Source organism: Dendrobates tinctorius, unplaced genomic scaffold (genome assembly GCF_039654945.1).
Source record: "Dendrobates tinctorius isolate UK_male_01 unplaced genomic scaffold, ASM3965494v1 ptg000009l, whole genome shotgun sequence".
Lineage (NCBI taxonomy): Eukaryota > Metazoa > Chordata > Amphibia > Anura > Dendrobatidae > Dendrobates > Dendrobates tinctorius.
In genome coordinates this window covers 22,048,666-22,072,738 of record NW_027361677.1, presented here as the reverse complement: position 1 = coordinate 22,072,738, position 24,073 = coordinate 22,048,666, and the positions used below count along the sequence as shown (strand labels likewise).

Below are 24,073 nucleotides of genomic sequence, written 5' to 3'. Positions count from 1 at the left end.
TTTTTTTGAATATGAACTGCCGGCACCAACATTAGGGGCTTGTCTACAGCATTCTGTAATGCTGTAGATAAGCTTCCCCCCCCCCGATGGAACCTGAAAGATAAGAAAAAGAGTTAGATCCACAGATTGCATGCAATGTGCTGTCCGTTATTTTCACAGACTTGTTTGGGTGTGTTTTGATTGTTCAAAAACACAGAAAACACTAACTTGATAAACTCTCAACATTGATTTATCACCACTCACTGCATTGGTGGACAGAAAGATTTCCAAATCAAATTTCCCCAAAGTTATTTTCAGCCTGCTCAGACATATGAGCTAAATTATTTGCACTGGACAAAAAGTTTGCAATGCATTATTTGGTCTTATACCAAGCTTTTGTTTTTTTTTAGGCCACAATGGCATTAACTAGTACCCCATGGGGATCACTAAGGCCTCTTTCACACTTCAGTTTTTTGCATCAGTTCAAATCCGCCAAAAAGTTAGACAAGTGGATCCATTCTCAACAGATGCGAACGGATGGCACAGGATCCGTTTTCAGACGGATCCTGAAAATCAGGAAATATAATGGAACTGCTGGCCGGGAAGGAGAGAGAGAGAGAGTGTGGTTTTTTTTTGTCCAGCACCCAGAAAGAATTTCGGGTTAGGGTGGTTTCACATTAGCGCTTTTTAAGCGCACGCACGGCCGGGGGTAGCTCCGCCCCTGAGCCGGCTCTCTGCCCGGCGTGCCCGCCCCTTGCTTGTAGCGCCGCCTCCTAGCGCACAGCGGCGCCTGCGATCGGCGCACCCTATCTTTAGCATAGGGTGCGGAGATCGTGCGCAGGCCGTGCGCTAGTTGCGCTTTGACCTGCGGTGCGCACTTTTGACGGTGCGCCGTGCGCGCCAAAATCAAACTTTTCGGATTTTGGCGCGCACGGCGCACCGTCAAAAGTGCGCAGCGCAGGTCAAAGCGCAACTAGCGCACGGCCTGCGCACGATCTGCGCACCCTATGCTAAAGATAGGGTGCGCCGATCGCAGGCGCCGCTGTGTCTGGAGGATCCACCAGAGAAAAAAACGTTGCAAGCTCCGTTTTTAAATCTTTGAGGATGGTGACGGACAGAAACTTTTGGCGGATCCTCAAAAAAAACGGATACAACGGACAGCAATCCGTCACAATCCGCCATTAATTAAAGTCAATGGGGAAAAAAACGGATCCTCAAAAGAAAATTGAGGATCCGTTTTTTTTCAAAACCTGGCGGATTGTGACTGATTGTAAAAAACTGAAGTGTGAAAGAGGCCTAAGCAGTGTTTCATGTGTTGCAATACAACATGTGACCACTAGGTGTCAGCCCAGACCAATCAGACTGCTCCTGTCCTCATTCTATCCCTTTTCTAGTCATTCCCAGCCCTGATGAGAAACAGATGTGCTGCCTCCGATGTTTGGCGACAGGACCCGTAACCCAGTAGTATTGGCGAGATGAGAAGATGTGATATTTTATAGATCTGATAATGTTTGATTTACAGGAATCAATAGCGGCTGCAATCGTCTAAGAACAAAATAAATATTGTCTTACTTTTTTGGTTTATGTTGGACTCTAAACAGGCGCATTAAATAGTCCCATTGAAATTATAGGGCTGTCTGTGTATTGCACAAATATGCAGGGTCCCCACAGAGGGAGGGTTGCTCTATATTGGCGGTCTGCTCTAAGGCGATGTTCATACTACCCTTGTGGCTTCGGCTCATAACTGCAGATACAAGCTCTGCTGGGTCTATTGTACGATGGATAGCCCTGGTTTCAGTGTGGCGCCTCAGCCGTGCTTATCTTCTCGTCAGATCTGCCAAGACTAGGTTCAAACATGCGTATTTTACTGTACAAGGGTTGCAAAAGTCATACCGAACATGTGTCTCCCACCCTCATATATACCTATAACTTGTGGTCAGGAATCCCACAGACGGTCAATACACAGACTGCGAAATATCTCAACCCAGAATTTCCTATGATCTCTTATGAAAAAAAAAACCCGCTGCATACATATTGCATTTTTTATTTATGAGCTGGAACAGCAACATTTTTGCCTGGATTTTGGACAATCACATCAAAACTATTTTTGCTGTGATTACAGCCAAAAGAAAAAAAAAAGGCAACATGTGAACTCAGGTTCGACCAAGGAGGAATGGTTGTTAAATATGGCATTATTATTTGCATGGCCGAGGACAAAGAAAAAAAACAAATGCCATACAGGTTTTAATGATCTATTAGAAAACTGCAACATCTTCCGGGGTCACATAACACAAGACTGTTGCACAGGATAAATTTTACTGATCGCAACGGGTCCGACATCCGGGACCCCAGTGATGAGAGAATGGGGTTCTGCAGAACCCATTCTTAAAAGAATCGGATGTGCCTATGTTCGACCTCTCGCTCCATTCTGAGGACTGCTGGAGAAAGCCCAGCACTGTACTCAGACCCCTGGTCTCGGGATCTCTGGAGGTCACAGTGATCAGTAAAGCTGGGTTCACAGGGTACGGATCATAGAATCGAATGTCGTAATGCAAACATTTGGATCATATTCACTATAATTTTAGTTAAGTGCTAAATGGATTCTACTGCCTAACGCCGGATGTATGTGCAGGGTATCCGTGTTATGGTCTATCAATAGGATGAAGAATAACTTTCAATTGTGAATATACCCTTCACGTTGATTTGTTCCTCAGAGTTTATGTCAATCATGCTTACCGGACTTGAAATTTAGTTTCTATACTTCCTCCTGGGCCTGATTTGCACATCTGTGTTTTATAGTCCAGGTTCGGAGCGCAATGCACAAATCTGCTCCCGACCAAAACCAACAACCTCATAAGCCAATGAGGCCTTCAAGTTGGGGTAAAAAAAATCCTCGGGTGGTCTGTGGTTCACAGACTTGTTAATGAGGCTTTTAAGCCTACCACGTCTGTTAGATGATGGCTAATCAGCTAGATACAAGTCAACCAGCGGCCATTTGATTGCCCATTTAAAGGGAATCTGTCACCTAGTAGGTGTATGCCATTTTGCATTTATAGCTAGTGCATGCGCAGTATGCTTTGCCCAACTGCGGGCAAAGCTGGACTGCACATGCGCTGGTTAACTAAGCCCTGGAACACAGTAACCGGCGCAAGCGCAGTCCAGCTTTGTCCGCAGTTGGGCAAAGCATACTGCGCGTGCGCTAGCTATGAATGCTTAGCGCACGTGCAAAAAATGGCGTACAGCTACTCCAATTCAGCAATAACCTGCGGACGGCGGGCAAGGATGGGGAGGTGGCACACATCGGGAACCCCACCCATCGGACCGACCTTGTTTTCATCGCCCGCCAAAGGGTAGGTGACAGATTCCCTTTAAGCAGTCAGACTGGAATCCTATGTGCACAGAACCATCATCAGTACTATCCTGTGCGTACAGAATATCAGCAGCACATGTCTTATGTCTTTGTATGACAAGGCATAGAGATAGTTAACTGCTGCTGGTACCCAGCCTGGAAAAATGAGCCCCTCAAAACATAAGGGGGTATTGTATTTAAGGACTGTCCAAAAATAAGCCTCTACCTGGCCAGGTCCAATATGCGAGCGCTGCATTGCGCACTTACGTTCTGCTGTAATGTGGCAGGATTAAGACATTTTCACTACCTGCAACAGATGCCAGGAAAAAGTAAAAAAACAGGCCTGGCACTAAACCGGGCTGTCTGGATCCAACTCCGAGCATTGACTAGCTGCGACAGTAAAACGCCGCCAAACAGAACACAATGGAAATGGCGACGTCCTGTTACGCTGGACTGCGCTCATACCGTGTACGATCGGGGCCAGTAAACCCTCCCTGGATCTTAGCACTTCGCTATTCTAGACCTCGGATCGGTGCAGCTACGAGGACACTCTGTAACTTGCACCTTTATGGATGCCAGAGAGCAGGCAGCAATGTTCTCTCCTTGAGCTGTCAGGAGCCAAAAATAAAGTTTCCTTTTCCTCTTGTTTTTGTGGTTAGGTGCTTTCCTGACGTTACTATATTTAGGGATCGGAGGATTTGTTCGATTTCATTGTGTCATATGTTCTGTGTTTTGTCTTTTTCTATTAATGTTCTGTAGACAGCCCCGGCCCACATACTCTGGCTGCCCGGAAATCAATCCCTTTGTGTCCTATAAGTCATAATGTCTCCGTGATTAAGGGGCACTCTACTTGCAATATAATGTACTAGTTTAATCCTTTAAGGGGAAAAAAAAACAAAAACGTCCTTATCACTATATTTAATAAAAATCTGTACCTTCTGTTTGGTGGCGGCAACTTATTCTGGTGGGTGACACATGAAGCACCCCACTTTCTAAGAGTTGGGGGCACCTAGTTAGCCATTATACATCTGGAAGAAACAAGCCTGGGAGCAAACCAGTGGGGAAGGGGCCAATATCCCCCTGTTGGTTAGTAAGGGTGAGCAGGAAGATTAATATTGGTTTTGGGGGATGTGGCCAGATTATTCAGTGATGGGACAAACCCAGTGATGAAAAAAAAAAAAAGGAAAAACCTTACCTCCTCACTAGGTATCTATCATTCACGTTACAAGATCAGGACCTGTGATACATTGTAACCCTCTCCAGAACTTCTGCATTGTCTCCCCCCCATACTGTGGGACTGGCTAAGGCAATCATTCAGACTGATCTCAATCACCTAAACCAGAGGTCTCAAACTGCATTCCTCAAGGGCCGCAAACCATGCGTGTTTTCAAGATTCCCTTAGCATTGCACAAGGTGCTGGAATCACTAAATTATCACCTGTGCAATGCAGGGAAATCCTGAAAGCAGGACCTGTTTGCGGCCCTTGAGGAATGCAGTTGGAGACCTCTGACCTAAACCTTTACGCTGGGTTCACACTTTGCATCTTTGGTGCAGATTTATCGCTTCGATTTCCAAACTGAAATCCGCGGCGTTTCTGTAACTAAAATTTGCTCATATTTTTCACACTTACTCAGGAATTTTATGTGGATTTTTTAGATGTGGATCTGCAAAACAAGGCCGTTTTATCCCCTTGAGAATGGAGCGGCACAGAGCATACCCGACCGCCACTCCATTCATCTTCTATAAGACTCCCGGAAAAATAGTGACTACAGCAGTGGTTGAGCATGTGTACTGGCTCTCCATCCTAAAAGTGCAAACCTTTTGCCGATAGGTGCTAGACCCAGCGGTCGGACCCCCTCAGCGATATATAGGTTACCTATGGTCTTTTCCCACTTCCGTTGCGGATTGTAAGCCCTCGTGGGCAGGGTCATCTCTCTCCAGTTGCACCAGTCTTCCATTCTCTCAGTTTATTCTACATCTTATATACTAATGTAACGTTACACATTGCAAACCCAGTTCGCACCTTTTCTTATAGTTACACGTGATCATCAGACGTCTTGGTGTAGTCGGTGTACCAAGGGATTCTCAATCTAAAGGGCCGCTGACTTTAGTTGGTAGGAGTTGAGAAAATTTACCCTAAATAACCTGTGTCACCCCCTTCCCCGCGCCATTTCCTATGGCGGCCAAGTTCAGTATGATAGATAGGACGCATTAATGAACTGTGAGCAGTATAAGGGGATCACGGTGTAATACGCATGTCAGAGACTATTAGCACATCACATAGTTGGCACATAGTGCAGGAATGCACAGATTGGGGTGGCGGGGCACCGTGCGCCTCCTCATAGGACTCCGTATTTAGACACTTATTAGTCTTAAGACCAATCCACTTTTTTTTCCTTAAAAGTGAAAAAAAAAGACTTTTGTGTAACAAAGAGACCTTGTCCATTTATGAAACCACCGTGCGCTGGCAGAAGAAGTGAGGGGGGTAGGGTGGCCGGCAGAATTTGGCAAGCTACCTTGAGGTTTGCATTAAATTTCTTTTGCAAGATAAATGAGCTGAAGTATATAAAAAGGCTTCGTCTACGGGAACGGGAGGACAGATACACAGCTATTAGCATCAGAAGCCCAAATCCAGGATCAGTCCTCCCAAAGTCCAGTGATGACGACAATATAAAAAAAAAAAAAGCAACCTGGTACTTGGGATTTGTGGCTAAAAAGACGACTGATGGCAACGTAGACCATGGCGGTGCAATGTGATGGCGGGTCACAAGGCCAAACTCTTCCCCAATTAAGCCCCGCCATTGCTTCTCTGGAGCTAGGGAGTTGCCTTATGAGTAATTTCCTAATAGTCGTGTGCCATCTGCAGGACGCCGGCATCCTTTATGGTGCCGCATGGACAGATTAAAACCTATCTTTTGTGCATCATCTGACTTGATATTCAAGGGGTTTTGATGACAACCATGGGGGGGGCCTTGCACCCGTCTGTGCATGCAAAAAAAAAAAAAAATGCTGATTTTATTTTTGTATTTCTACATATATATTTTTTTTAATTTATACAAGACTCCGCTCCACCGTATAAATTAAAAAATTAAATATCTTAAAAAAATAAAAAATTTTATTAAAGGTTTTTAAGTTACCGTACATATTTTTCTTTTATTATTTACAGATTTATTCCTTTCCAGTCTAGATGGTAGAGCTGAATTTGGTACAATTATGATTCCTCCCAGGACTGAAGGTAACCGATTCAGTCCCAGTAAACATCTTATTAAAGTGGTAGTAAATATTGGCTTTTCATGTAATTTCCCCTCTTGCGCCTGTTTATGTGCGTTCTATAGACGTCCCACTCGCCCAGACGGTGTGGACACCGCGGCTGGGGATCAGGCGTACCTCCGCCTCCTCTCTGCCTGCACGCCGTGTCTCGCGCTACACAAGGATGCTATTATGGAAGGTGAGGCGGCCCGTCAATGCCATCCTTGTAAGGTGGCGGACTGTGTATTTGCACAGGAACAGCTCACATACTCCACATTTCTCCCGTACATGAAAGCATTTCCTGCTTCTCCCAGCTGGCACCAGACACAGCAAAGCTAGGATGAAGCAATAAAGGGAACAGGAGGGAAGGGCAAAACGGGAGAGATGGAAATCCACCGTACATTACATACTGCTTTCCTTTACCCCCTACTAAGAAAACCTTGGTCATTCTAAATATAAACCCATGGAAAAACTCAGTTTTAAAGAAGTCCTGTCACTGGGTGATAAGTGGCCAGATTTATTTTATTCCGTTTGTTTTATTTAAATCCGACAAACAGATCCAGAGATACGGGCCTTTTTAGCACTACTTTTTCTGCTCTTCACAAGGAGGCGTGGCTAACAGGATCCTCAGGGGCGTGTCTTTTGGCACTCTGCATTATATACGCTTGTGAGACACGCCCCTTTGTAAAGACCATAATTAGTCCTAAATATAAAAAAAAATGGCTAATATCTCTGGAACCGTATGGCGGCTTTACAAAAAAACACCATCTGAATACTCGAGATAATAAAGTAGAAGCAAAAACTGGACGCTTTTGACCTAGTGACAGATTTCTATTTCTGGTCGATATTAGAGCTCATCACTCCACTTTCTCAGACTCCATAATGGCAGATATACCCGGTTATGATGAGATATTAAAACAGGTGTCTGGTACTGCTGCTGGATTGGAAACTAGTAAAGAAAAAAAAAAAAATGCAGGCCACGTTGGTGGTCACATAATTTGCTCAGTAAGAGATATTAATGAAAAAGAAAAACATGGCTGCTTTCTTCCAAAAAAAAAGCAGCGCCACCCCTGATCTCAGGTTGGGTGCAGAATTACAGCTGATTTTCAATTACTTCAATATCTAGCTGTAATACCAGACTCAATCCATGGACTGGGGTGGCGCTGTTTTTGCAGGATGCAGCCATGTTTTTATAATCCGATGTCACCCCTGTATTTTTTTTGTAGATCCGCAGTTTATCCACCATATCTGAATGAACATTTATCTACACACACATCTTGTATACAAACGTATGTATTTATTGCACATGAAAGAAAGCATCATAGGTGCAGATCAGACCTTTATAAATCTCGGGTAACTCCCACTCGCTTCATGTTATAGATATATAGGTATATACACAGCATCATTTCTTATATACACTCTATGTACAATCATCTGTATTTCAGTACAATTTCAGAGAGCGACTAAAAAATAAAAAGTTAAAAAAAAAAAGGTCAGAAATCTATACAGCAGATCTGAGTTGGGGAGTGTTAGAGCCTTCGTGTCTTCAAGATTTTCCAAAAGCGAAAAGCAGAGGAACTGGGTTGAGTTCTGCAAAAAGGGAAACTACTGGAAACCATAGTAAAGTTGTTGCAATCCTGACGTCCAAAAAGTAGCACAGACGCAAGAACAGATCACAAATATTGCATTTCATTTTTAAATATATTTCTGAAACGTGGAAACCATCAACAAGTAGGTTGGGTTTTTTTTGCTATCTACATATGAAGAGTGCATGTTTTGTACTATCCCTAAATGGAATGTGGGAACATAACATTTTCTGAATAATTTTTTTTTTTTTTTTATGGTCGGCTTCACACACCTGAAGTTCACGGTATGAGCACGGACCTTGATGGCCGCGGGTCTCTTGACCCAAAAGACCGCCTCATATATGCATGAGATGCTGCCGTATTTGGGTCCAGTCCGGACTTCACCGTCCATACTCAAACTGAATACCCGCCGTATCTTCCATTATTGTACATGCATGCGCTAACGAGCGGGTCTAAATGGAGTATTAAGGTGCTGACGGACCAATCAGACTTACAGAACAATTTATAAATTAGGAAAGTAAAAAAAAATAAAAATTAGTTAATACTATCAGATACTTATTAAAAATTTTGCTAGCCTGCTTGCTGATGGTTTCCAGGTATCATTTTTTTGTACACATTAAAACATTGGCCGATATGATATAGGATATTTATAATTGAAAGCAATCATCATCTGGGTATTGATACTGCCTGTATTTTAGGCAGATAAATGTATGAGATTCAATGCTGATTGCACCCAATGATAAATATACTACAGATGAAAAACATTACTATAATATCTAGTCTTGCATCCAGTACCTGCCTCAAAACTAACGGTGGCGCTGTCTGCGGCTGCTTTATCTGAAGACACAATGGCAAATTAAGGCGGCGTGTTTGCGGGAATCACAAAGTGGTGGTGCGGAGGTCGCTAGACGTTGTGCTTTGGATTAAAACCTTGAAATAAAAGTATTATTTTTATTATACTATAAAAACAAAGGAAATGTTAAGGTGCTGAGAACATAAGGACTCCACCTAGCCGGATCTTAAAGGGGTTTTCCATGGCATACAAAACTGTTAGATTGATAGGGGTCCAGCTCCTTAAGTTTTACAGCGCTATACATACATATGTAATCATGGCGGAGCCAATCACAGCCATCAGTAGGGATGTGCTGCTGTGCCTTTGCCAAAATGGTCGAGTTCCTTAAAAGGGTTACTCCCATCTTCATAGATGGGAACACTGTCGGATGGCGCTTATAAACACAAGCATTTTTGCAAATTTACGGCTTATTAACCCCTTTACCCCCAAGGGTGGTTTGCACGATCATGACCGGGCCAATTTTTACAATTCTGACCACTGTCCCTTTATGAGGCAATAACTCTGGAACGCTTCCATGGATCCCGGTGATTCTGACATTGTTTTCTCGTGACATATTGTACTTCATGTTAGTGGTAAAATGTCATTATATAACTTGCGTTTATTTGTGAAAAAAAACAGAAATTTGGCAAAAAGTTTGAAAATTTCGCAATTTTCCAACTTTGAATTTTCACGCCCTTAAATCACAGAGATACGGCACTCAAAAAAATTAATAAATAACATTTCCCACATGTTTACTTTACATCAGCACAATTTTAGAACCAAAATTTTTTTTTGATAGGAAGTTATAAGGGTTAAAAGTTGACCAGCGATTTCTCATTTTTACAACACCATTTTTTTTTTAGGGACCACATCATATTTGAAGTCACTTTGATGGGTCTAAATGATAGAAAACACCCAAAAGTGACACCATTCTAAAAACTGCACCCCTGACGGTACTCAAAACCACATTCAAGAAGCTTATTAACCCTTCAGGTGCTTCACAGGAATTTTTTTGAATGTTTAAAAAAAAAAAAATGAACATTTAACTTTTTTTCACAAAAAAATTATTTCAGGTCCAATTTTTTTTTATTTTCCAAAGGGTAACAGGAGAAATTGGATGCAAAAGTTGTTGTGCAATTTATCCTGAGTAGGCTGATACCTCATATGTGGGGGTAAACCACAGTTTGGGTGCATGGCAGAGCTTGGAAGGGAATGAGCACTGATTGAATTTTTCAACGCAGAATTGGCTGGAATTGAGATCAGACGCCATGTAGCGTTTGGAGAGCCCCTGATGTGCCCAAACAGTGGAAACCCCCAATTCTAACTCCATCCCTAACCTCAGCACACCCCTAACCCTAATCTCAGCCCTAACTCTAACCCTAGCCCTAACGGGAAAATAGAAATAAATACATTTTTTTTTTTAATTTTATTATTTTTCCCTAACTAAGGGGGTGGTAACGGGGGGTTTGATTTACTATTTATCACCACATTTTGAGAGTTATAATTTTTCCATATCTTGACTCACAGAGCCATATGAGGTCTTATTTTTTGCGGGACAAGTTGACGTTTTTATCGGTGCCATTTTCGGGCACGTGACATTTTTTGATCGCTTTTTATTCCGATTTTTGGGACGTAGAATTAACAAAAACTAGCATTTCATGAATTTCTTTGGGGGGGGGGGGAGGCGCTTACACAGTTCATAATGTGGTAAAATTGATAAAGCGCTTTTATTCTTCGGGTCAGTACGGTTACAGCGATACCTCATTTATTTTTTTTTATGTTTTGGCGCTTTCATACAATAAAAACTATTTTATATAAAAAATAATTATTTTTGCATCGCTTTATTCTGCGAGCTATAACTTTTTTATTTTTTTCACTTTTGATGCTGTATTGTATGGCGGCTCGTTTTTTGCGGGATAAGATGACGTTTTCAGCGGTACCATGTTTATTTATATTCGTCTTTTTTTAAGGGGTTAACTAGCGGGACAGTTTTATAGGGTGGATCGTTACAAATGCGGTGATACTAAATATGTATACTTTTATTGTTTTTTGTTTTTTTATACAAATAAAAGAATTTATTAGGGAATATTTTATTTTATTAATTTAGGAATTAAAAAAAAAAAAAAAAAAAAAAAACTTTTTTACACTGAGAAAGCTGCCTCCCTGCAAGACCCCGAAGGCCCCCGCTGCCATATTGGATCCAGGGGCCAGCAGGGAGGAAGCCCTCGGAACAGCGCGATTATTTCGCACTGTTCCGAGGGGCTCAGGGAAGCATGCAGCGAGCCCCCTCCCTGCGTGATTCTTCCCTATGACCCCGATACACTGCGATCATATTTGATCACAGTGTGTCGGGGGTTAATGTGCTGGGGGCGGTCCGTGACCCCCCCTGGTCCATAGTGTCGGGTGTCAGCTTTGATAATCCCCCATCCCCGTGAGCGCCGCTGATCGCGTGTGATGTACTATTTCGTCCATGGGACTTAAGTCCCAGGCCACATGGACGGAATAGTACGTCTAATGTAAGGAAGGGGTTAAAATTTGCATTCTTGAGATAGTTACACTTTAGTTTACCATTCGTTGCCCAGGAAACCGACCACCGCTGCTGTCTGGCTTGTAAGCACTGCGCTGAAGATGGCCGGTATTAGAAGTCAATAGCACGCTCCTTCGATTCTGTCCAGCTTCAAAACAGTTGTTACAAGCTCGACAGAAAGGAGCTTGGAAGCACAGCGCGCATGTTCTGCTGTCTAGCAGCGGTGGTCGGTCTCCAAGGCAACGAGTTGTGAACAAAAAAAAAAAGTTAATATGTCAAAACCGGCTTGAAATTTTAAAAAGCAGTACCGTAATTTGCAAAGTTGCTTGTATTTACAAACCCTATCCAACCATACCCATTTATGAAAACGAGAAGAATTTTTTAAGACACGCCATCAATGTCCTAAAAAAACCCTTTAAGCTGTCTATACACAGAAGACCCGCTGTAACCCTCATGTGTATAGGGACTGTCAGACTGTCCCCTAATCTTCTCCCATTAGTTGGGGGAATTAGATTATGTGTATGACCCATATGATAAATCATCATCATCCAGATTGCCTCACAGCAAAATCATCACAATACCGAGCGAGAAAGAAAAAAAAGGTAGAAAGGCAATAGATGAAAAAAATGATTGTAGTTTCCTACAGGTTTTGGTTGTCTGTCTCTTCCCTCCAGTCTCAGTGAATGGTCCTGGCATTTCCTTAAAGAGAACCTGCTACAAAAAAAAGCACATTTAGGCAACTTTTTGGGTTCACCCACACACTTAGCATCTTTGGTGCCGTCAGATAGCACGACCTTTAACCTTATGAGTCTTATGAGTAATTGACCCTTTTGCGATAAGGTGCCCTTTGTGCTTCAGGAAGAAGCCAGGGGGTGTAAAGACTGGACACGATCCCTCCGAATCCAGATGGTATGAAATCAGTTTCTTATGAAGCCTAGTGCCGATGGAGGATTCTTCTTCACATGGTCAAGGATTATTCTTGCCCAAACCCCTCTGTTTCCTCAATGGCAAAAAGCAACTTTTCCTTGAGCTGCTCGTAGCTCTTGTACGGAGGTAAATCCAATCTATTAAAACTAGAGAGAGAGGCGGAAACAATGAGAAGTATTCTACTTTCATAGTCGCAGGCAACCATTCCTACTTTGTCAGAGGCAATTACAGTCCAAGGAATCAGTAGGAAAAATGGTATGATAAAAAGTGGTTAAAGGGGATGTGGGGAAAATTTGTGGGGTAGGTGATGACTTACTGATTGGTGCAGACATGCACCGATCGGCAGAAGGGTGCCCAGTTATCCAGGGTAGAATTAGGGCAGTGTACACACTCGACCACCGCTAGGGTTGCCAGAGAAAGTGGAGCACAGCGCCGTAGGGAATGAATGGATTAGCTGTTGGGCATGTGCACTGCCATGCCATGTTAGACCACTTCTGACGATCAGCAAGGGTCCCAGCCCACCCTGCAGATAGGTAATACATTATTTTCCCTGCACAACCCCTTTAATGAAAGCTAGAGATATTAGACATGAGAGCATCCTGAATAAAAATGATTTGGTTTCAGCATTTAATGTAAGATAGCCGTGTTAACTCTTACCAGGTATGACTTCGAGGAAGCCAAGTGTCTTTCCCAACCTTGTCAATGCAGAACTTCTGATGTCCGTTGCTACCTGTAAAATATAACCAGCATGGTGAAGTCATGGGAAGGTGAGGAAACCTAAAAAAACAAAAAACAAATGGGTCTATCAATAAGACCTTAGTAAATGACTTATAAAGGGATGTATCCTTAGAAGAGGTTTTCCCTTTATATGCATTTCTAAGATAAGGTGGAAGCTGAGGAAGGGAAGTGCAGCCACCAGTCCTTCACAGCTATGGAGAGTGTAGACTCCAATAATGAGACAAAGGAACACGTTCTCCCAAAAAGCGAGGGTCCTAGAAGTGAGGCCCACACCCATCAAGCATTTTGGCCATATTAAATGGCTGGAAATTCTGCTTTAAAATGTGACAAATGCTAGAATGATTCTAATGAACCATAGAGCTTCATCCCACTAACACATCAATATCAAACCATTTACGACATAGATGATGGTGGTCGTATACTTACAATAGGTATGGGCATTTTAAGGTGTGCCTAGATATCTTCTCGGGTAAAGAAAAGATCTGATACGATGATATTATTAGAAAAATGAACACTAACCTATCAGTTCTGAGAATCCTCCAACGGGAAGTCGGCACGTGCCCGTCACAAACTGCAGAAGCCGGATCCGTTTCTCATTGTCCATCTCTTTTACCATCTGCAAATGAGCAGAAGAACCATGTAAAGATGCTTGTGGGGAACGTACCCAATCAATGGCCAAAATCACAAAAAGTTATAAAAGGGCCACAGAGCTGCAACCTCAAAAGTCTGTGTGTTCTTGATTGTGCTTTCCTAATATGCCACCAGCTGAGCGTTTTGGCACTAAGAAACCATTGTGCCACTTTGTCTGCTGTTCGCTTCACTCATCAGTGGCCACATAGATGGCCTTCAGTAGTAGATGGCCACCCAAGCAGCTGCCCAGAAAGAGTCAAGGGAAGCATCCTACCTGCCAGAACCACTGGACTTGTTTGCTATTCTTGGTGTAGTGCCGATAGATGGTGTTTTTCTGCCAGTCATTCAGATCAATCTCCTGCATCCCACAAAGCATCAGCTGAAACACCGAATGAAAGCTTAGACCCGGGTACAACCATCAATATAATACACATAGATGATTAGTCGGATCTCACACCTCCAGCTCCTTCTCATCAAAGTATCGCAACCATTCCAAAGGAGCAACTTCATTGAAGCCATCTAGAAAAGCGTTGGTCTGCTCCTCCACTCCACGAGTGAATCTCCAGTCGGTAAGAAGCCTGAGTGACAAGAGACATAAAAGACGTGGTAAACAGCTAGTAAATTGTCCGACCCAACGACTGATAAAGGAGCAGTAGATATCCAGCAGACATACGTGATAAATTCTTCCTTGTTCTCCTCGGTTACTCTGATGTTCTCGCCACCTTCTTTCAGTTTATGAGATGTCACCTCCCCTAAGATCTCCATATCTTGCACAAAATAAAGCTCCAAGTCACATTCTTCCAAGTTATTTTCTCTACCGGAAAAAAAAAGAATTGAAAAGAAACCCAAGATGAAAGTCTGGCATTGAAGATTGCTGATACTACAAATGCAGGAGTTAATAATAGCGATATTGTAGCTCATAGGAAAGTGGGGTGAAAAGGAGGGCAGCATGAACGGCTACTGGACCGGGCAACAGGTATGAAATTAAAGGGGTATTCCCATCACTTTATTACTAAGACAGATCATTAGCTTATGATTCTTAGAGAGCCCTACGCTGTGGCGCTGATTTTCCAGCCATCCAACTTTGCGGTGAACGTCAACCGGCCCTATTCATATCTGATAAAAAAATGGGCCTAGAAATCATTTTTCCCAAACTATATGGACTTTTCTTTCCTTTTATGATGCAGTTGGCACAGATCACCGATCTTAAAAAAATCCAATCGACTTTTTTTTTTTAAACGATTACAATAGTTAATTGATTGACCATTTTACCAAACCTGGCGGCGTTCGTTCATTTTGCTTGACATCATTCATTTCACCTGACTTTGGACTAGTGTGTATGGGATCCATAATTAAGTGCTGAAGATCCTTCCTTTTCAGAATCCGTAAGGCTAGTTTCACATTAGTGTTTACGGCCGCAGCGTCGGGCTGCGCACGGCCGCCGCTAAGCCCTGCCCCCTGCCGCGCCTCAGCCGGTAGCTCCGCCTACGGACGCATGACGCTGCATGCGTCCCCTATCTTTAGCACTGTGGACGCAGGCCGTGCGCAGTATGCGTTTGGCGGCGCATGCGTCCTTTTGACGCTGCGCCGAGCGCACCAAATTGCAACCTGTTGCGTTTGGCGCTGGTCAGCGCAGCGTCAAAAGGACACATGCGACGCCAAGCACATACTGCGCACGGCCTGCGTCCCCAGTGCTAAAGATAGGGGACGCAGGACGCATGCAGCGTCATGCGTCCGTAGGCGGAGATACCGGCGGAGGTGCAGCAGGGGCAGGGCTTAGCGGCGGCCGTGCGCAGCCCGACGCTGCGGCCGTAAACGCTAATGTGAAACTAGCCTAAGAGACTCAGAGTTCGGACCCCCCAAAAATTATGACATGATTGACATGCCATTACTTTATAGGATGGAAATACTATTTTAAGACCTTTAATATAATTGGCACCACTGAGGTTTGATCTTCACTTATGTCTCAGATGGCCACAAAGGTAATTGTAATAACACATAGGTGACATATGCGAATACTTCCATGACACAGCATGTCGTAAAACATAAGAATACATCAGCTGGTAGCACATCGCGCCTACGGAGGGCACAAAGGCAACATGATCACTGCTCCTGGGCACTTACTTTATCCACATGATGGAATTGTAGAATTCCGGGTCGATGGATTCCAGGTCTTTCAATGTCGGCTTCTTGTTTAGCATCCTCTTGTAGAACGGTAAAGTGAATCCTGTATCTATGAACTTCCCATGGTAAAGAGCCTGAAGAAGACATTATTGCAGAATTTATTTTTAAGAACATACATGGGACGGCATTACAGCTAGCAAGCTTTCCCCACTTACCATAGCTATAAAACGGCCGATGAATCGGAAGTAGGTGAGGTGGTCGGGGTTGATGGACGAGGCTGGGTTTATCTGTAAGCAGTAGTTATTTTTCCCGGCATATTCAAACAGACAGTACATGGGGTTCAGCACCTCATGGGACAGTAGGAAGAACCACTCCCTGAAGAAAGATACAGAGGATGTGTGGAAGAAGAGTGAAGGCGGCAAGTATAGAAGAAGAACGTGGCCGACATCATTACTAACTGAATTATCACTCCCACTTGTTAATCCATAAAGGGTTGTAGGATCACGCAGCAACAGAGAGAACAGGCTAAAGGATCAAGGGTGGTCGGCTACATGTTGAGAGCTTCCCATATCCTGTCCGTGGTTCTACCCTGTGGTAGAACAGCATGACGTAACCTACCATAGGGTAAAACCACTGGGAGGACACAGAGAGAGAGAGGAGCCAGGAGCCAAGGAACCGCGGAGGACACAACAGTCTAAAAGAGTAGGTAGGATGCAAGAATTCAGGTCAAGGCATTAGGTGGATGCAGACATGAGAACCACGGACCAGAAGAAACAACAATGCATAATAACGTCAAGGTGAAGGACTGAAGGCAGAGAAAACCCAAAAGTACCAAGGAGAAAAACACCTAAAAAGATATAGCTAAACATAGCACACAAGTGATGGAAATAGATGTATGTGACCAAAGGTCCAACTGCACGATTATTGTTCCTAGGAAGGCTCTGTTGGCTATAATCGTGCAGTGTAAACAGGCTGCAATGCTGGTTTGTCGTGTGAAATGATCTTTTGGTTTGCACAGAAGATCGTAGTTTTCGGAAGCACTTGGTCCTGTGTAAAAAGAACCTGCGCTGCTGAGAAAAAATGTCAGCCTCTGCACACTGAACCATCTGTTACTGATCATTCAGTGCACAACTGAACTGCGGCCGCCTGTGTAAACAGGCTATTAAATGACCACCGACTGGATAAGATTTACCACCACAAAACCAGGAAATGTAAATGCCCTTTAGTCTAATGTCATGCCCTCCCACGTAGAGTTGATGAGGCAGGTATGATGCCCACGGAGTCTCATGTAAAGTACTATTAATTATAACATGACCTGTGTAATGGACTCCTCAGGCCACAACTGGATCAGTAACTGTATCCGTAATGCATTACATGCATCTCTCCACTCCCAATATAAGATCACTGAGTGACCCATTCAATAGTGATGGTTCATTTACTTCTAGATATACAGTAGAGAAGGTATTTTCTTCTTATAATATGATACATAAGCTTGCAGGTACTACATCTATATGTCAGATTACATAGAGTTATGCACATTAAAATCTTTAATCTCTACCAACCTGGCGATTCCTCCATAGTCCAAGCCTTCCTCTCCACGCATTATGATGTACAGACGGCGTCGGAGATCATATGGCTTCATGTTCATGATCTAAGGTAATGATCATACCAGTTACTTGCAACATTATTATACCACAGGTCAATGGCTTTTCTCCACTAGCTGTACACCTTATATAGTTGTAAGACAAACGTTTGTCCAGCCGACAACCCCCCATTCCCCCTGATATATATGCAAGTCTGGCCATGCTTGCATGTATGAGGAGAGAGGAGGAAGCTGCTGTCTGGTATCTCTGGTGGCAGCTTATTTCCTAGCTTTGTGTCTCTCCCAGTAATATAGGCTGGATGTGAGGTCTGTGTGTCTCTCAGTAATATAGGCTGGATGTGAGATCTATGTCTCTTTCCCCCAGTAATATAGGCTGGATGTTAGGTCTGTGTTTCTCTCTCCCAGTAGTATAGGCTGGATGTGAGGTCTATGCCTCTCTCTCCCAGTAATATAGGCTGGATGTGAGGTCTGTGCCTCTCTCTTCCAGTAATGTAGGCTGAATGTGAGGTCTATGCCGCTCTCTCCCAGTAATATAGGCTCAATGTGAGGTCTATGCCTCTCTCTCCCAGTAATATAGTGGATGTGAGGTCTATGTCTGTCTCCCAGTAATATAGGCTGGATATGAGTTGTGTGTGTCTCTGCCCGTAATATAGGCTGGATATGAACTGGTTGTATGTCCAGGTTACTGCTGTCTATTTAGCAGAACAGTTTCTACAGCTTTGTCCCCTCTTCGCACTTTGAAAATCTCTTTACAATGGTCTATGAATGTTAAAATTAAAAATTATCTAATATCTGCTGTCGGGGAAGTGATTGGGTATCTGAACACGCATTAGATAAAGGTCGGTCTGGCAGAAATGATGGTGATGTAGCTGTAGGGTATGACAACCAGGAGTTAACTATGGTGACTCCTTTGGTCCACAATGATGTACTAGCACTATAATTTAACACTTACATTGCAGCAATCATAGGCTGGATATAGTCAGCATAGGAGGAGATAACTTTTTTTGTGTGTTAGTTTCTTAGTGGCACGGCTTATAACCCATAGTCTTGCTTTGTCCCCCCCCCCAAAAAAAAACAAACATATGAAAGCTACAGATCCATCCCGTTAGGTTTGCACTGTGAGCCAAGAGCTTCAGCCAACGTGTCTGGGTGGGTCTGGTTACAACGTGACCCTGATGCATGAAAAACTAATCCTGGGCTCCATACACTAAATTTCACAGATGGTATAGTTAAATCACCTCCTTTGTATATTGTCATATTGTCTCATGTTACCTGCTGGAAGGAGTCCTCGAATAACGTCTGCCTGGATACGCTGATCTTCACGTGGCTCGGGAGTGTGTTTGACTAAAGATAATGAGCGCGATATGAAATTAAATGCTATGGACACCTTTGACATGGAAAAAATAGTTTTTACATATGGTTGTTGTTACTGTTAGATAATACAATTGTGTTAAGTTTAATGGTACAATTTTCATTCCTTCAATCATATTTATCATAAACCCTGAAATACAGTTTACAACCTTATCAACATTTCAAGTTTTCTTTTTGTGGGAGTGTCCCTCTCAGTAATACAAGCTGGATGTGAGGTCTGTGTGTCTATACCAGTATTATAGGCTGAATGGGAGGTCTGTGTGTCTCTCCCAGTAATATAGGCTGGATGTGAGGTATGTGTGTCTATCCCAGTAATATAGGCTGGATGTGAGGTCTGTGTGTCTCTCCCAGTAATATAGGCTGGATGTGAAATCTATGGGTCTCTCCCAGTAATATAGGCTGGATGTGAGGTCTGTGTGTCTCTCCCAGTAATATAGGCTTCATGTGAGGTCTGTGTCTCTCCCCCAGTAATATAGGCTGGATATGAGCTCTGTCTGTCTCCCAGTAATATAGGCTGGATGTGAGCTCTGTCTGTCTCCCAGTAATATAGGCTGGATGTGAGGTCTGTGTCTCTCCCAGTAATATAGGCTGGATGTGAGGTCTGTGTGTCTCTCCCAGTAATATAGGCTGGATGTGAGGTTTGTGTGTCTCTCCCAGTAATATAGGCTGGATGTGAGGTCTGTGTGTCTCTCCCAGTAATATAGGCTGGATGTGAGGTCTGTGTGTCTCTCCCAGTAATATAGGCTGGATGCGAGGTCCGTGCCTCTCTCCCAGTAATCTAGGCTGAATGTGAGGTCTGTGTCTCTCTCCCTGGAATATAGGCTGAATGTGAGGTCTGTGTGTCTCCCCCAGTAATATAGGTTGGATGCGAGTTTTGGGTGTTTCTTACCGTAATATAGGCTGGATATAAAGTGTGTGTGTCTAGGGTACTGCTGTCTATTGAGCTCATTTATCACCACAGCTTCTATTCTCCAACTTATTTCCTAACCATTCACATTCTTTCTTATTTATAACCCATTTTTTCTCTGCCCTCCCTGAGAGTGTAGAAGCTTTGTCCCCTCTCTTGACTTTGGAAATTGGCTTACAAACATCTTTCTGCTGCTATCTCTAAGCAAAGGAAGGGTGAGAAGAGAGAGCCATCATGGATTTGTAATATTTTTGCAGCACACTCAGCTAGATAAAGGATTGACAGATGCTCTGCAGCAGCAAAATTATAAATAAAAATGAATACTATTTAGTATCTTAATTTTGTAGTTAGGAAGCAAATGAACAATACAAAATACCTCTGCACGAAGGTGTACGTAGCCTTTAAAGGCCAAGTTCATATTGGCTATAACATATCTGGTATAATGACTATAGTAGAAAGAAAGTGGGTGAGATTTATTGGGGCAGGGGAAATGGGTTCGGAAATTTGTGGGTTATTGACAACTGCATGGAATTTTCACAAGGCAACATTTTAAAAACTCACATGACATAAGAACCGGAACTGATGGTACTTCCAGCGGAAGCTTCGGCTTCTATCGTACGCTCCTGGTGAGCCTCCTGGTTTCACCCTGTGAGAGATCATTTTAGGTTATGAATTTAATCAGGGGGCCCTCATACACATTAGACGGTCAGGCGAAACCCATCAGGTTCCACTGGTAATAGTCTAAGGTGTATGGGGTCTTTACTAGGATATTGGCTTTGCCTTGTTATATCAGGACAAGCATCTTACACCTACCCAGAGTCAAAACCAGGTCTTGGATCTTTGAAGGTTGTGGCGCGATTGTTATGATCTACAAAGTATCTGATGCCTTCATTCGTATACTTCATTTCCCACCCAGGAGGAAGCGCTGGTTCTTGGATCATGCTGCAAAGGAGATGAAGACGGGTCAAAGATTCTCCAATACTAACCCATGGTGCACCCCAAGTCACCGTACTGCTACGACCATAGATTGAGTGCTCACCCCTGTGTCCGCGGGTCTTCCCATTGCGTGGTACGCGTGTTGTGATTCACGTAATACACTCTCCCGTTATCTTGTCTCTTCTCTGAAAGAGAAAGGAGCGTGAGAACGACATTTATTCCATCATAAAGACACTTCTGTCAAATAGGAGATGAAGAAATTGCTGAAGAGTAACTCAACGTCTTGCACACATTTCTGTATATTTTATATTGGACCTTTAATTCCTTTCAGATTGTTGGGGTCCGGGTGCAGAGACCTCCCCCTCCAAAGACAGCTGAGCTCAGAAGCGCACACACAAAAGACTTGCTGTGCACTGTGCGCTCTTGCCTCAGCGGTATTTTGAGCCCCCAGGATCCGGACCCCCTACCAAACAGTTCGAAATTAAAAGGCAAAAAAATATATACATATTTGCAAAAAAAAAAAAAAAAAAGTTTAGTCCGTTTCCCTTTCTACAGGACATAATGATTTGTCAAAATGGTTAATATTAATTAAAGCATGGTTCTCTTAGAGAGCGATATTAGTGCACATCGGTGATCAGATTATAGCGGTCATATCAGCGGAGACGACATCCCTCCCGCTGAATATTACAGGAAACCTGTCAGCGGGTTTATACATATAGAAGTGGAGATATGTCCCCCAATTCTCTTTTTAAGGGATCTGATGTGCCAGCTATGAGACTTTTAAAGGAAAAGCAAACCTTGCTGTAAGTGCACTGGGAGCGTGTCAATGCACTTTAATGAAGCAGTCTAAGTGCACTGACACTCCCCCAGTGCACTTCCATCCTGATTTGTATATTGTTTCTACATTACATTTTTCATAACTTTGACATCGGATCTTTTAAAAAAAAAGGGATCACTGGGGGACAAACACCACTACTTCCATATGTAAGAATGTGCTGACAGGTGCCCTTTTATTCAGGGTCTACTGCATTGCTCAACCCTTTTCAGACATAATGTGAAGGACAGAATATTGGAAAGGTATGTGTTATATATATTGTTTCCCCCACAATAAGCGTCATAAAGGGCTCTCATTACCGTAGAATAAACATGCATAAAAAAAAGATGTGCGCAGCAAAGAAAAAAAATTGGACAAAATCTTGGAACTGGCTACAATGGTATGTCTTGTAAATGGCTACAGCCAGTCATATATATAGATTTCTATCAGCTCACTCACACGACAGTAGTTGCGGCCCGAGTATCGTCCGTGGAAAAAAAAAACGGAGAGAACTTGGACCAATGTCAAATCAATGGGGCTGTTCACATGGGCGATGTTTTTCACTCCCTGAATTTCTTTCCAATGTCGGATGAGAGAAGACCCCCCCATAAACTTGTTGTTTGTGTGCATGTTTAGTGAATAGATAAATGGCCGTAAGACTCATCCAGCGCCACCAACATAAAAACAGAATAAGAGAACAGGCATGTAATGCCTACTTTATCGCTCGTACGGTCCGTTAGATCAGTTAGGTGTCCGTTGTTCGATCGTTTATAGAATTAATTTGGATTTGATCTTTTCCGATTCTGTGAAAGATGATGGACATTTTGCCTTGGATCAGGCATATTGAATCCCAACGTGTCCAAACGTCGCCATCACTGGCATAATGGGGTACAGCCAAAATACTTTAGCCTCTACTAGACTGAGACACATCAGAAAAACATTCTGCATCCTCTAACCGTGCGATGATGGGAGTTGCAGTCTCAGAGCAATTGATTGCAGGCCACCGTGGTGAATCGATGGCGGGCTGCATTATGACACAGAGCGCAGTTTGCGTCCAAGTTTTTGCTAATTGCACACCATTATGTCAGTTTTGCTGACCTCACTCTTGCTATATATACATACCTCTGTGGTCTGCCAACCAGACATGGCATCTTCCCCGCTAATTTCCCCAGAGGTGGATACGGTGGTGTAATCTGGTCGTTTAGTCCCGCCGTGCAGATGCATAAACAAGCACAGGACTGATTTCATCACTGGACTTGGCTTTACTGTATGAAGTTATGGGCTCCCGGGGGCGAGGGACCAGCTGCTCCTCATAGAACACCTATATAAACTCCAAAGGCCGCAAGAACAGATTTCTGGTAAGGTCCATAGAAAGTATCACACAGCTCCACTGTTCTTCAGCACAGCCACGGCTTCCTGTGCAGGGCTCCTGCGCTCCCGCCTCAGACAGAGCCGCCTTTAAGGCAGGCGCTGAGTGTCGACGTTCTCAAGAGGGAAAGCTTAATGTTGGCCCGGGCTCAAACAGAAGCCGCCATGATGCTGCCGCAGAAACCCAGGACTTGTCACAGTGGCAAATCCTACAGGTCTTAACGTCTGAGCGTACCGTACCATAAGAGGAGATCAAAGCTCCATATCTGGGAGCATCTCTGCTAGACAGTTCCCCCTCCATCTAGAATCATAGGATTTAGGCGGAATGAAAAATCCCGGTGGAATTACTTCCATGTGTGGCGAGATCTCATGGAAAATTCCCAAAACGAGTCAGAAACAAGCAAGTATTTGGGTGGGCAAAAAAATAGGCACATATTATACCTAAATAATATGGAGACATAAAAGACAGAAACTGATAGACAGCGAGAATGAACGACAGTGAGAGAGCGGGCGACACAACGACATAACAAATGATAGGAGATTGATAGGACAAATGAGAGAGATAAAGAGAGAGATAAAGATAAAGAGAGATAAAAAGAGATAATGATAGAGAAATAAAAAGAGATAAAGAGCGATAAAAAGAGAAAAAGATAAAAAGTGAGAAATATATACAGAGATAGAGAGTGAGGGAGACAACAGAGTGAGTGAGGGAGACAACAGAGTGAGTGAGGGAGACAAGAGAGTGAGTGAGGGAGACAAGAGAGAGAGGGAGACAAGAGAGAGAGGGAGACAGAGAGAGAGGGAGACAAGAGAGAGAGGGAGACAAGAGAGAGAGGGAGACAGAGAGAGAGACAAGAGAGAGAGGGAGACAAGAGAGAGAGGGAGACAAGAGAGAGAGGGAGACAAGAGAGAGAGGGAGACAAGAGAGAGAGGGAGACAAGAGAGAGAGGGAGACAAGAGAGAGAGGGAGACAAGAGAGAGAGGGAGACAAGAGAGAGAGGGAGACAAGAGAGAGAGGGAGACAAGAGAGAGAGGGAGACAAGAGAGAGAGGGAGACAAGAGAGTGAGGGAGACAAGAGAGTGAGGGAGACAAGAGAGTGAGGGACAGAATTCTCTGTAGAGTGCTGCAGAAA

General features: G+C 43.5%; 1 protein-coding gene across 3 annotated transcripts in view; it reads right to left on the bottom strand.

Moving 5' to 3' along the window:
- Positions 1–7,854: 7,854 nt before the first annotated feature.
- WWP2 (WW domain containing E3 ubiquitin protein ligase 2) overlaps positions 7,855–24,073 on the bottom strand; it is a 51,414-nt gene continuing 35,195 nt past the window's right edge. For all 3 annotated transcript variants that reach the window (XM_073584358.1, XM_073584365.1, XM_073584374.1), the window contains exons 10-22: positions 20,862–20,943; positions 20,636–20,764; positions 20,384–20,468; positions 18,817–18,888; positions 17,504–17,592; positions 16,157–16,316; positions 15,942–16,075; positions 14,491–14,631; positions 14,275–14,395; positions 14,092–14,196; positions 13,707–13,803; positions 13,107–13,179; positions 7,855–12,595 (exon numbers count right to left, since the gene is read on the bottom strand). In XM_073584358.1, coding sequence (XP_073440459.1) covers positions 12,496–12,595; positions 13,107–13,179; positions 13,707–13,803; positions 14,092–14,196; positions 14,275–14,395; positions 14,491–14,631; positions 15,942–16,075; positions 16,157–16,316; positions 17,504–17,592; positions 18,817–18,888; positions 20,384–20,468; positions 20,636–20,764; positions 20,862–20,943 — 1,388 coding nt within the window. In that variant the 3' untranslated portion in view covers positions 7,855–12,495. The remainder of the gene's footprint in view (positions 12,596–13,106; positions 13,180–13,706; positions 13,804–14,091; positions 14,197–14,274; positions 14,396–14,490; positions 14,632–15,941; positions 16,076–16,156; positions 16,317–17,503; positions 17,593–18,816; positions 18,889–20,383; positions 20,469–20,635; positions 20,765–20,861; positions 20,944–24,073) is intronic.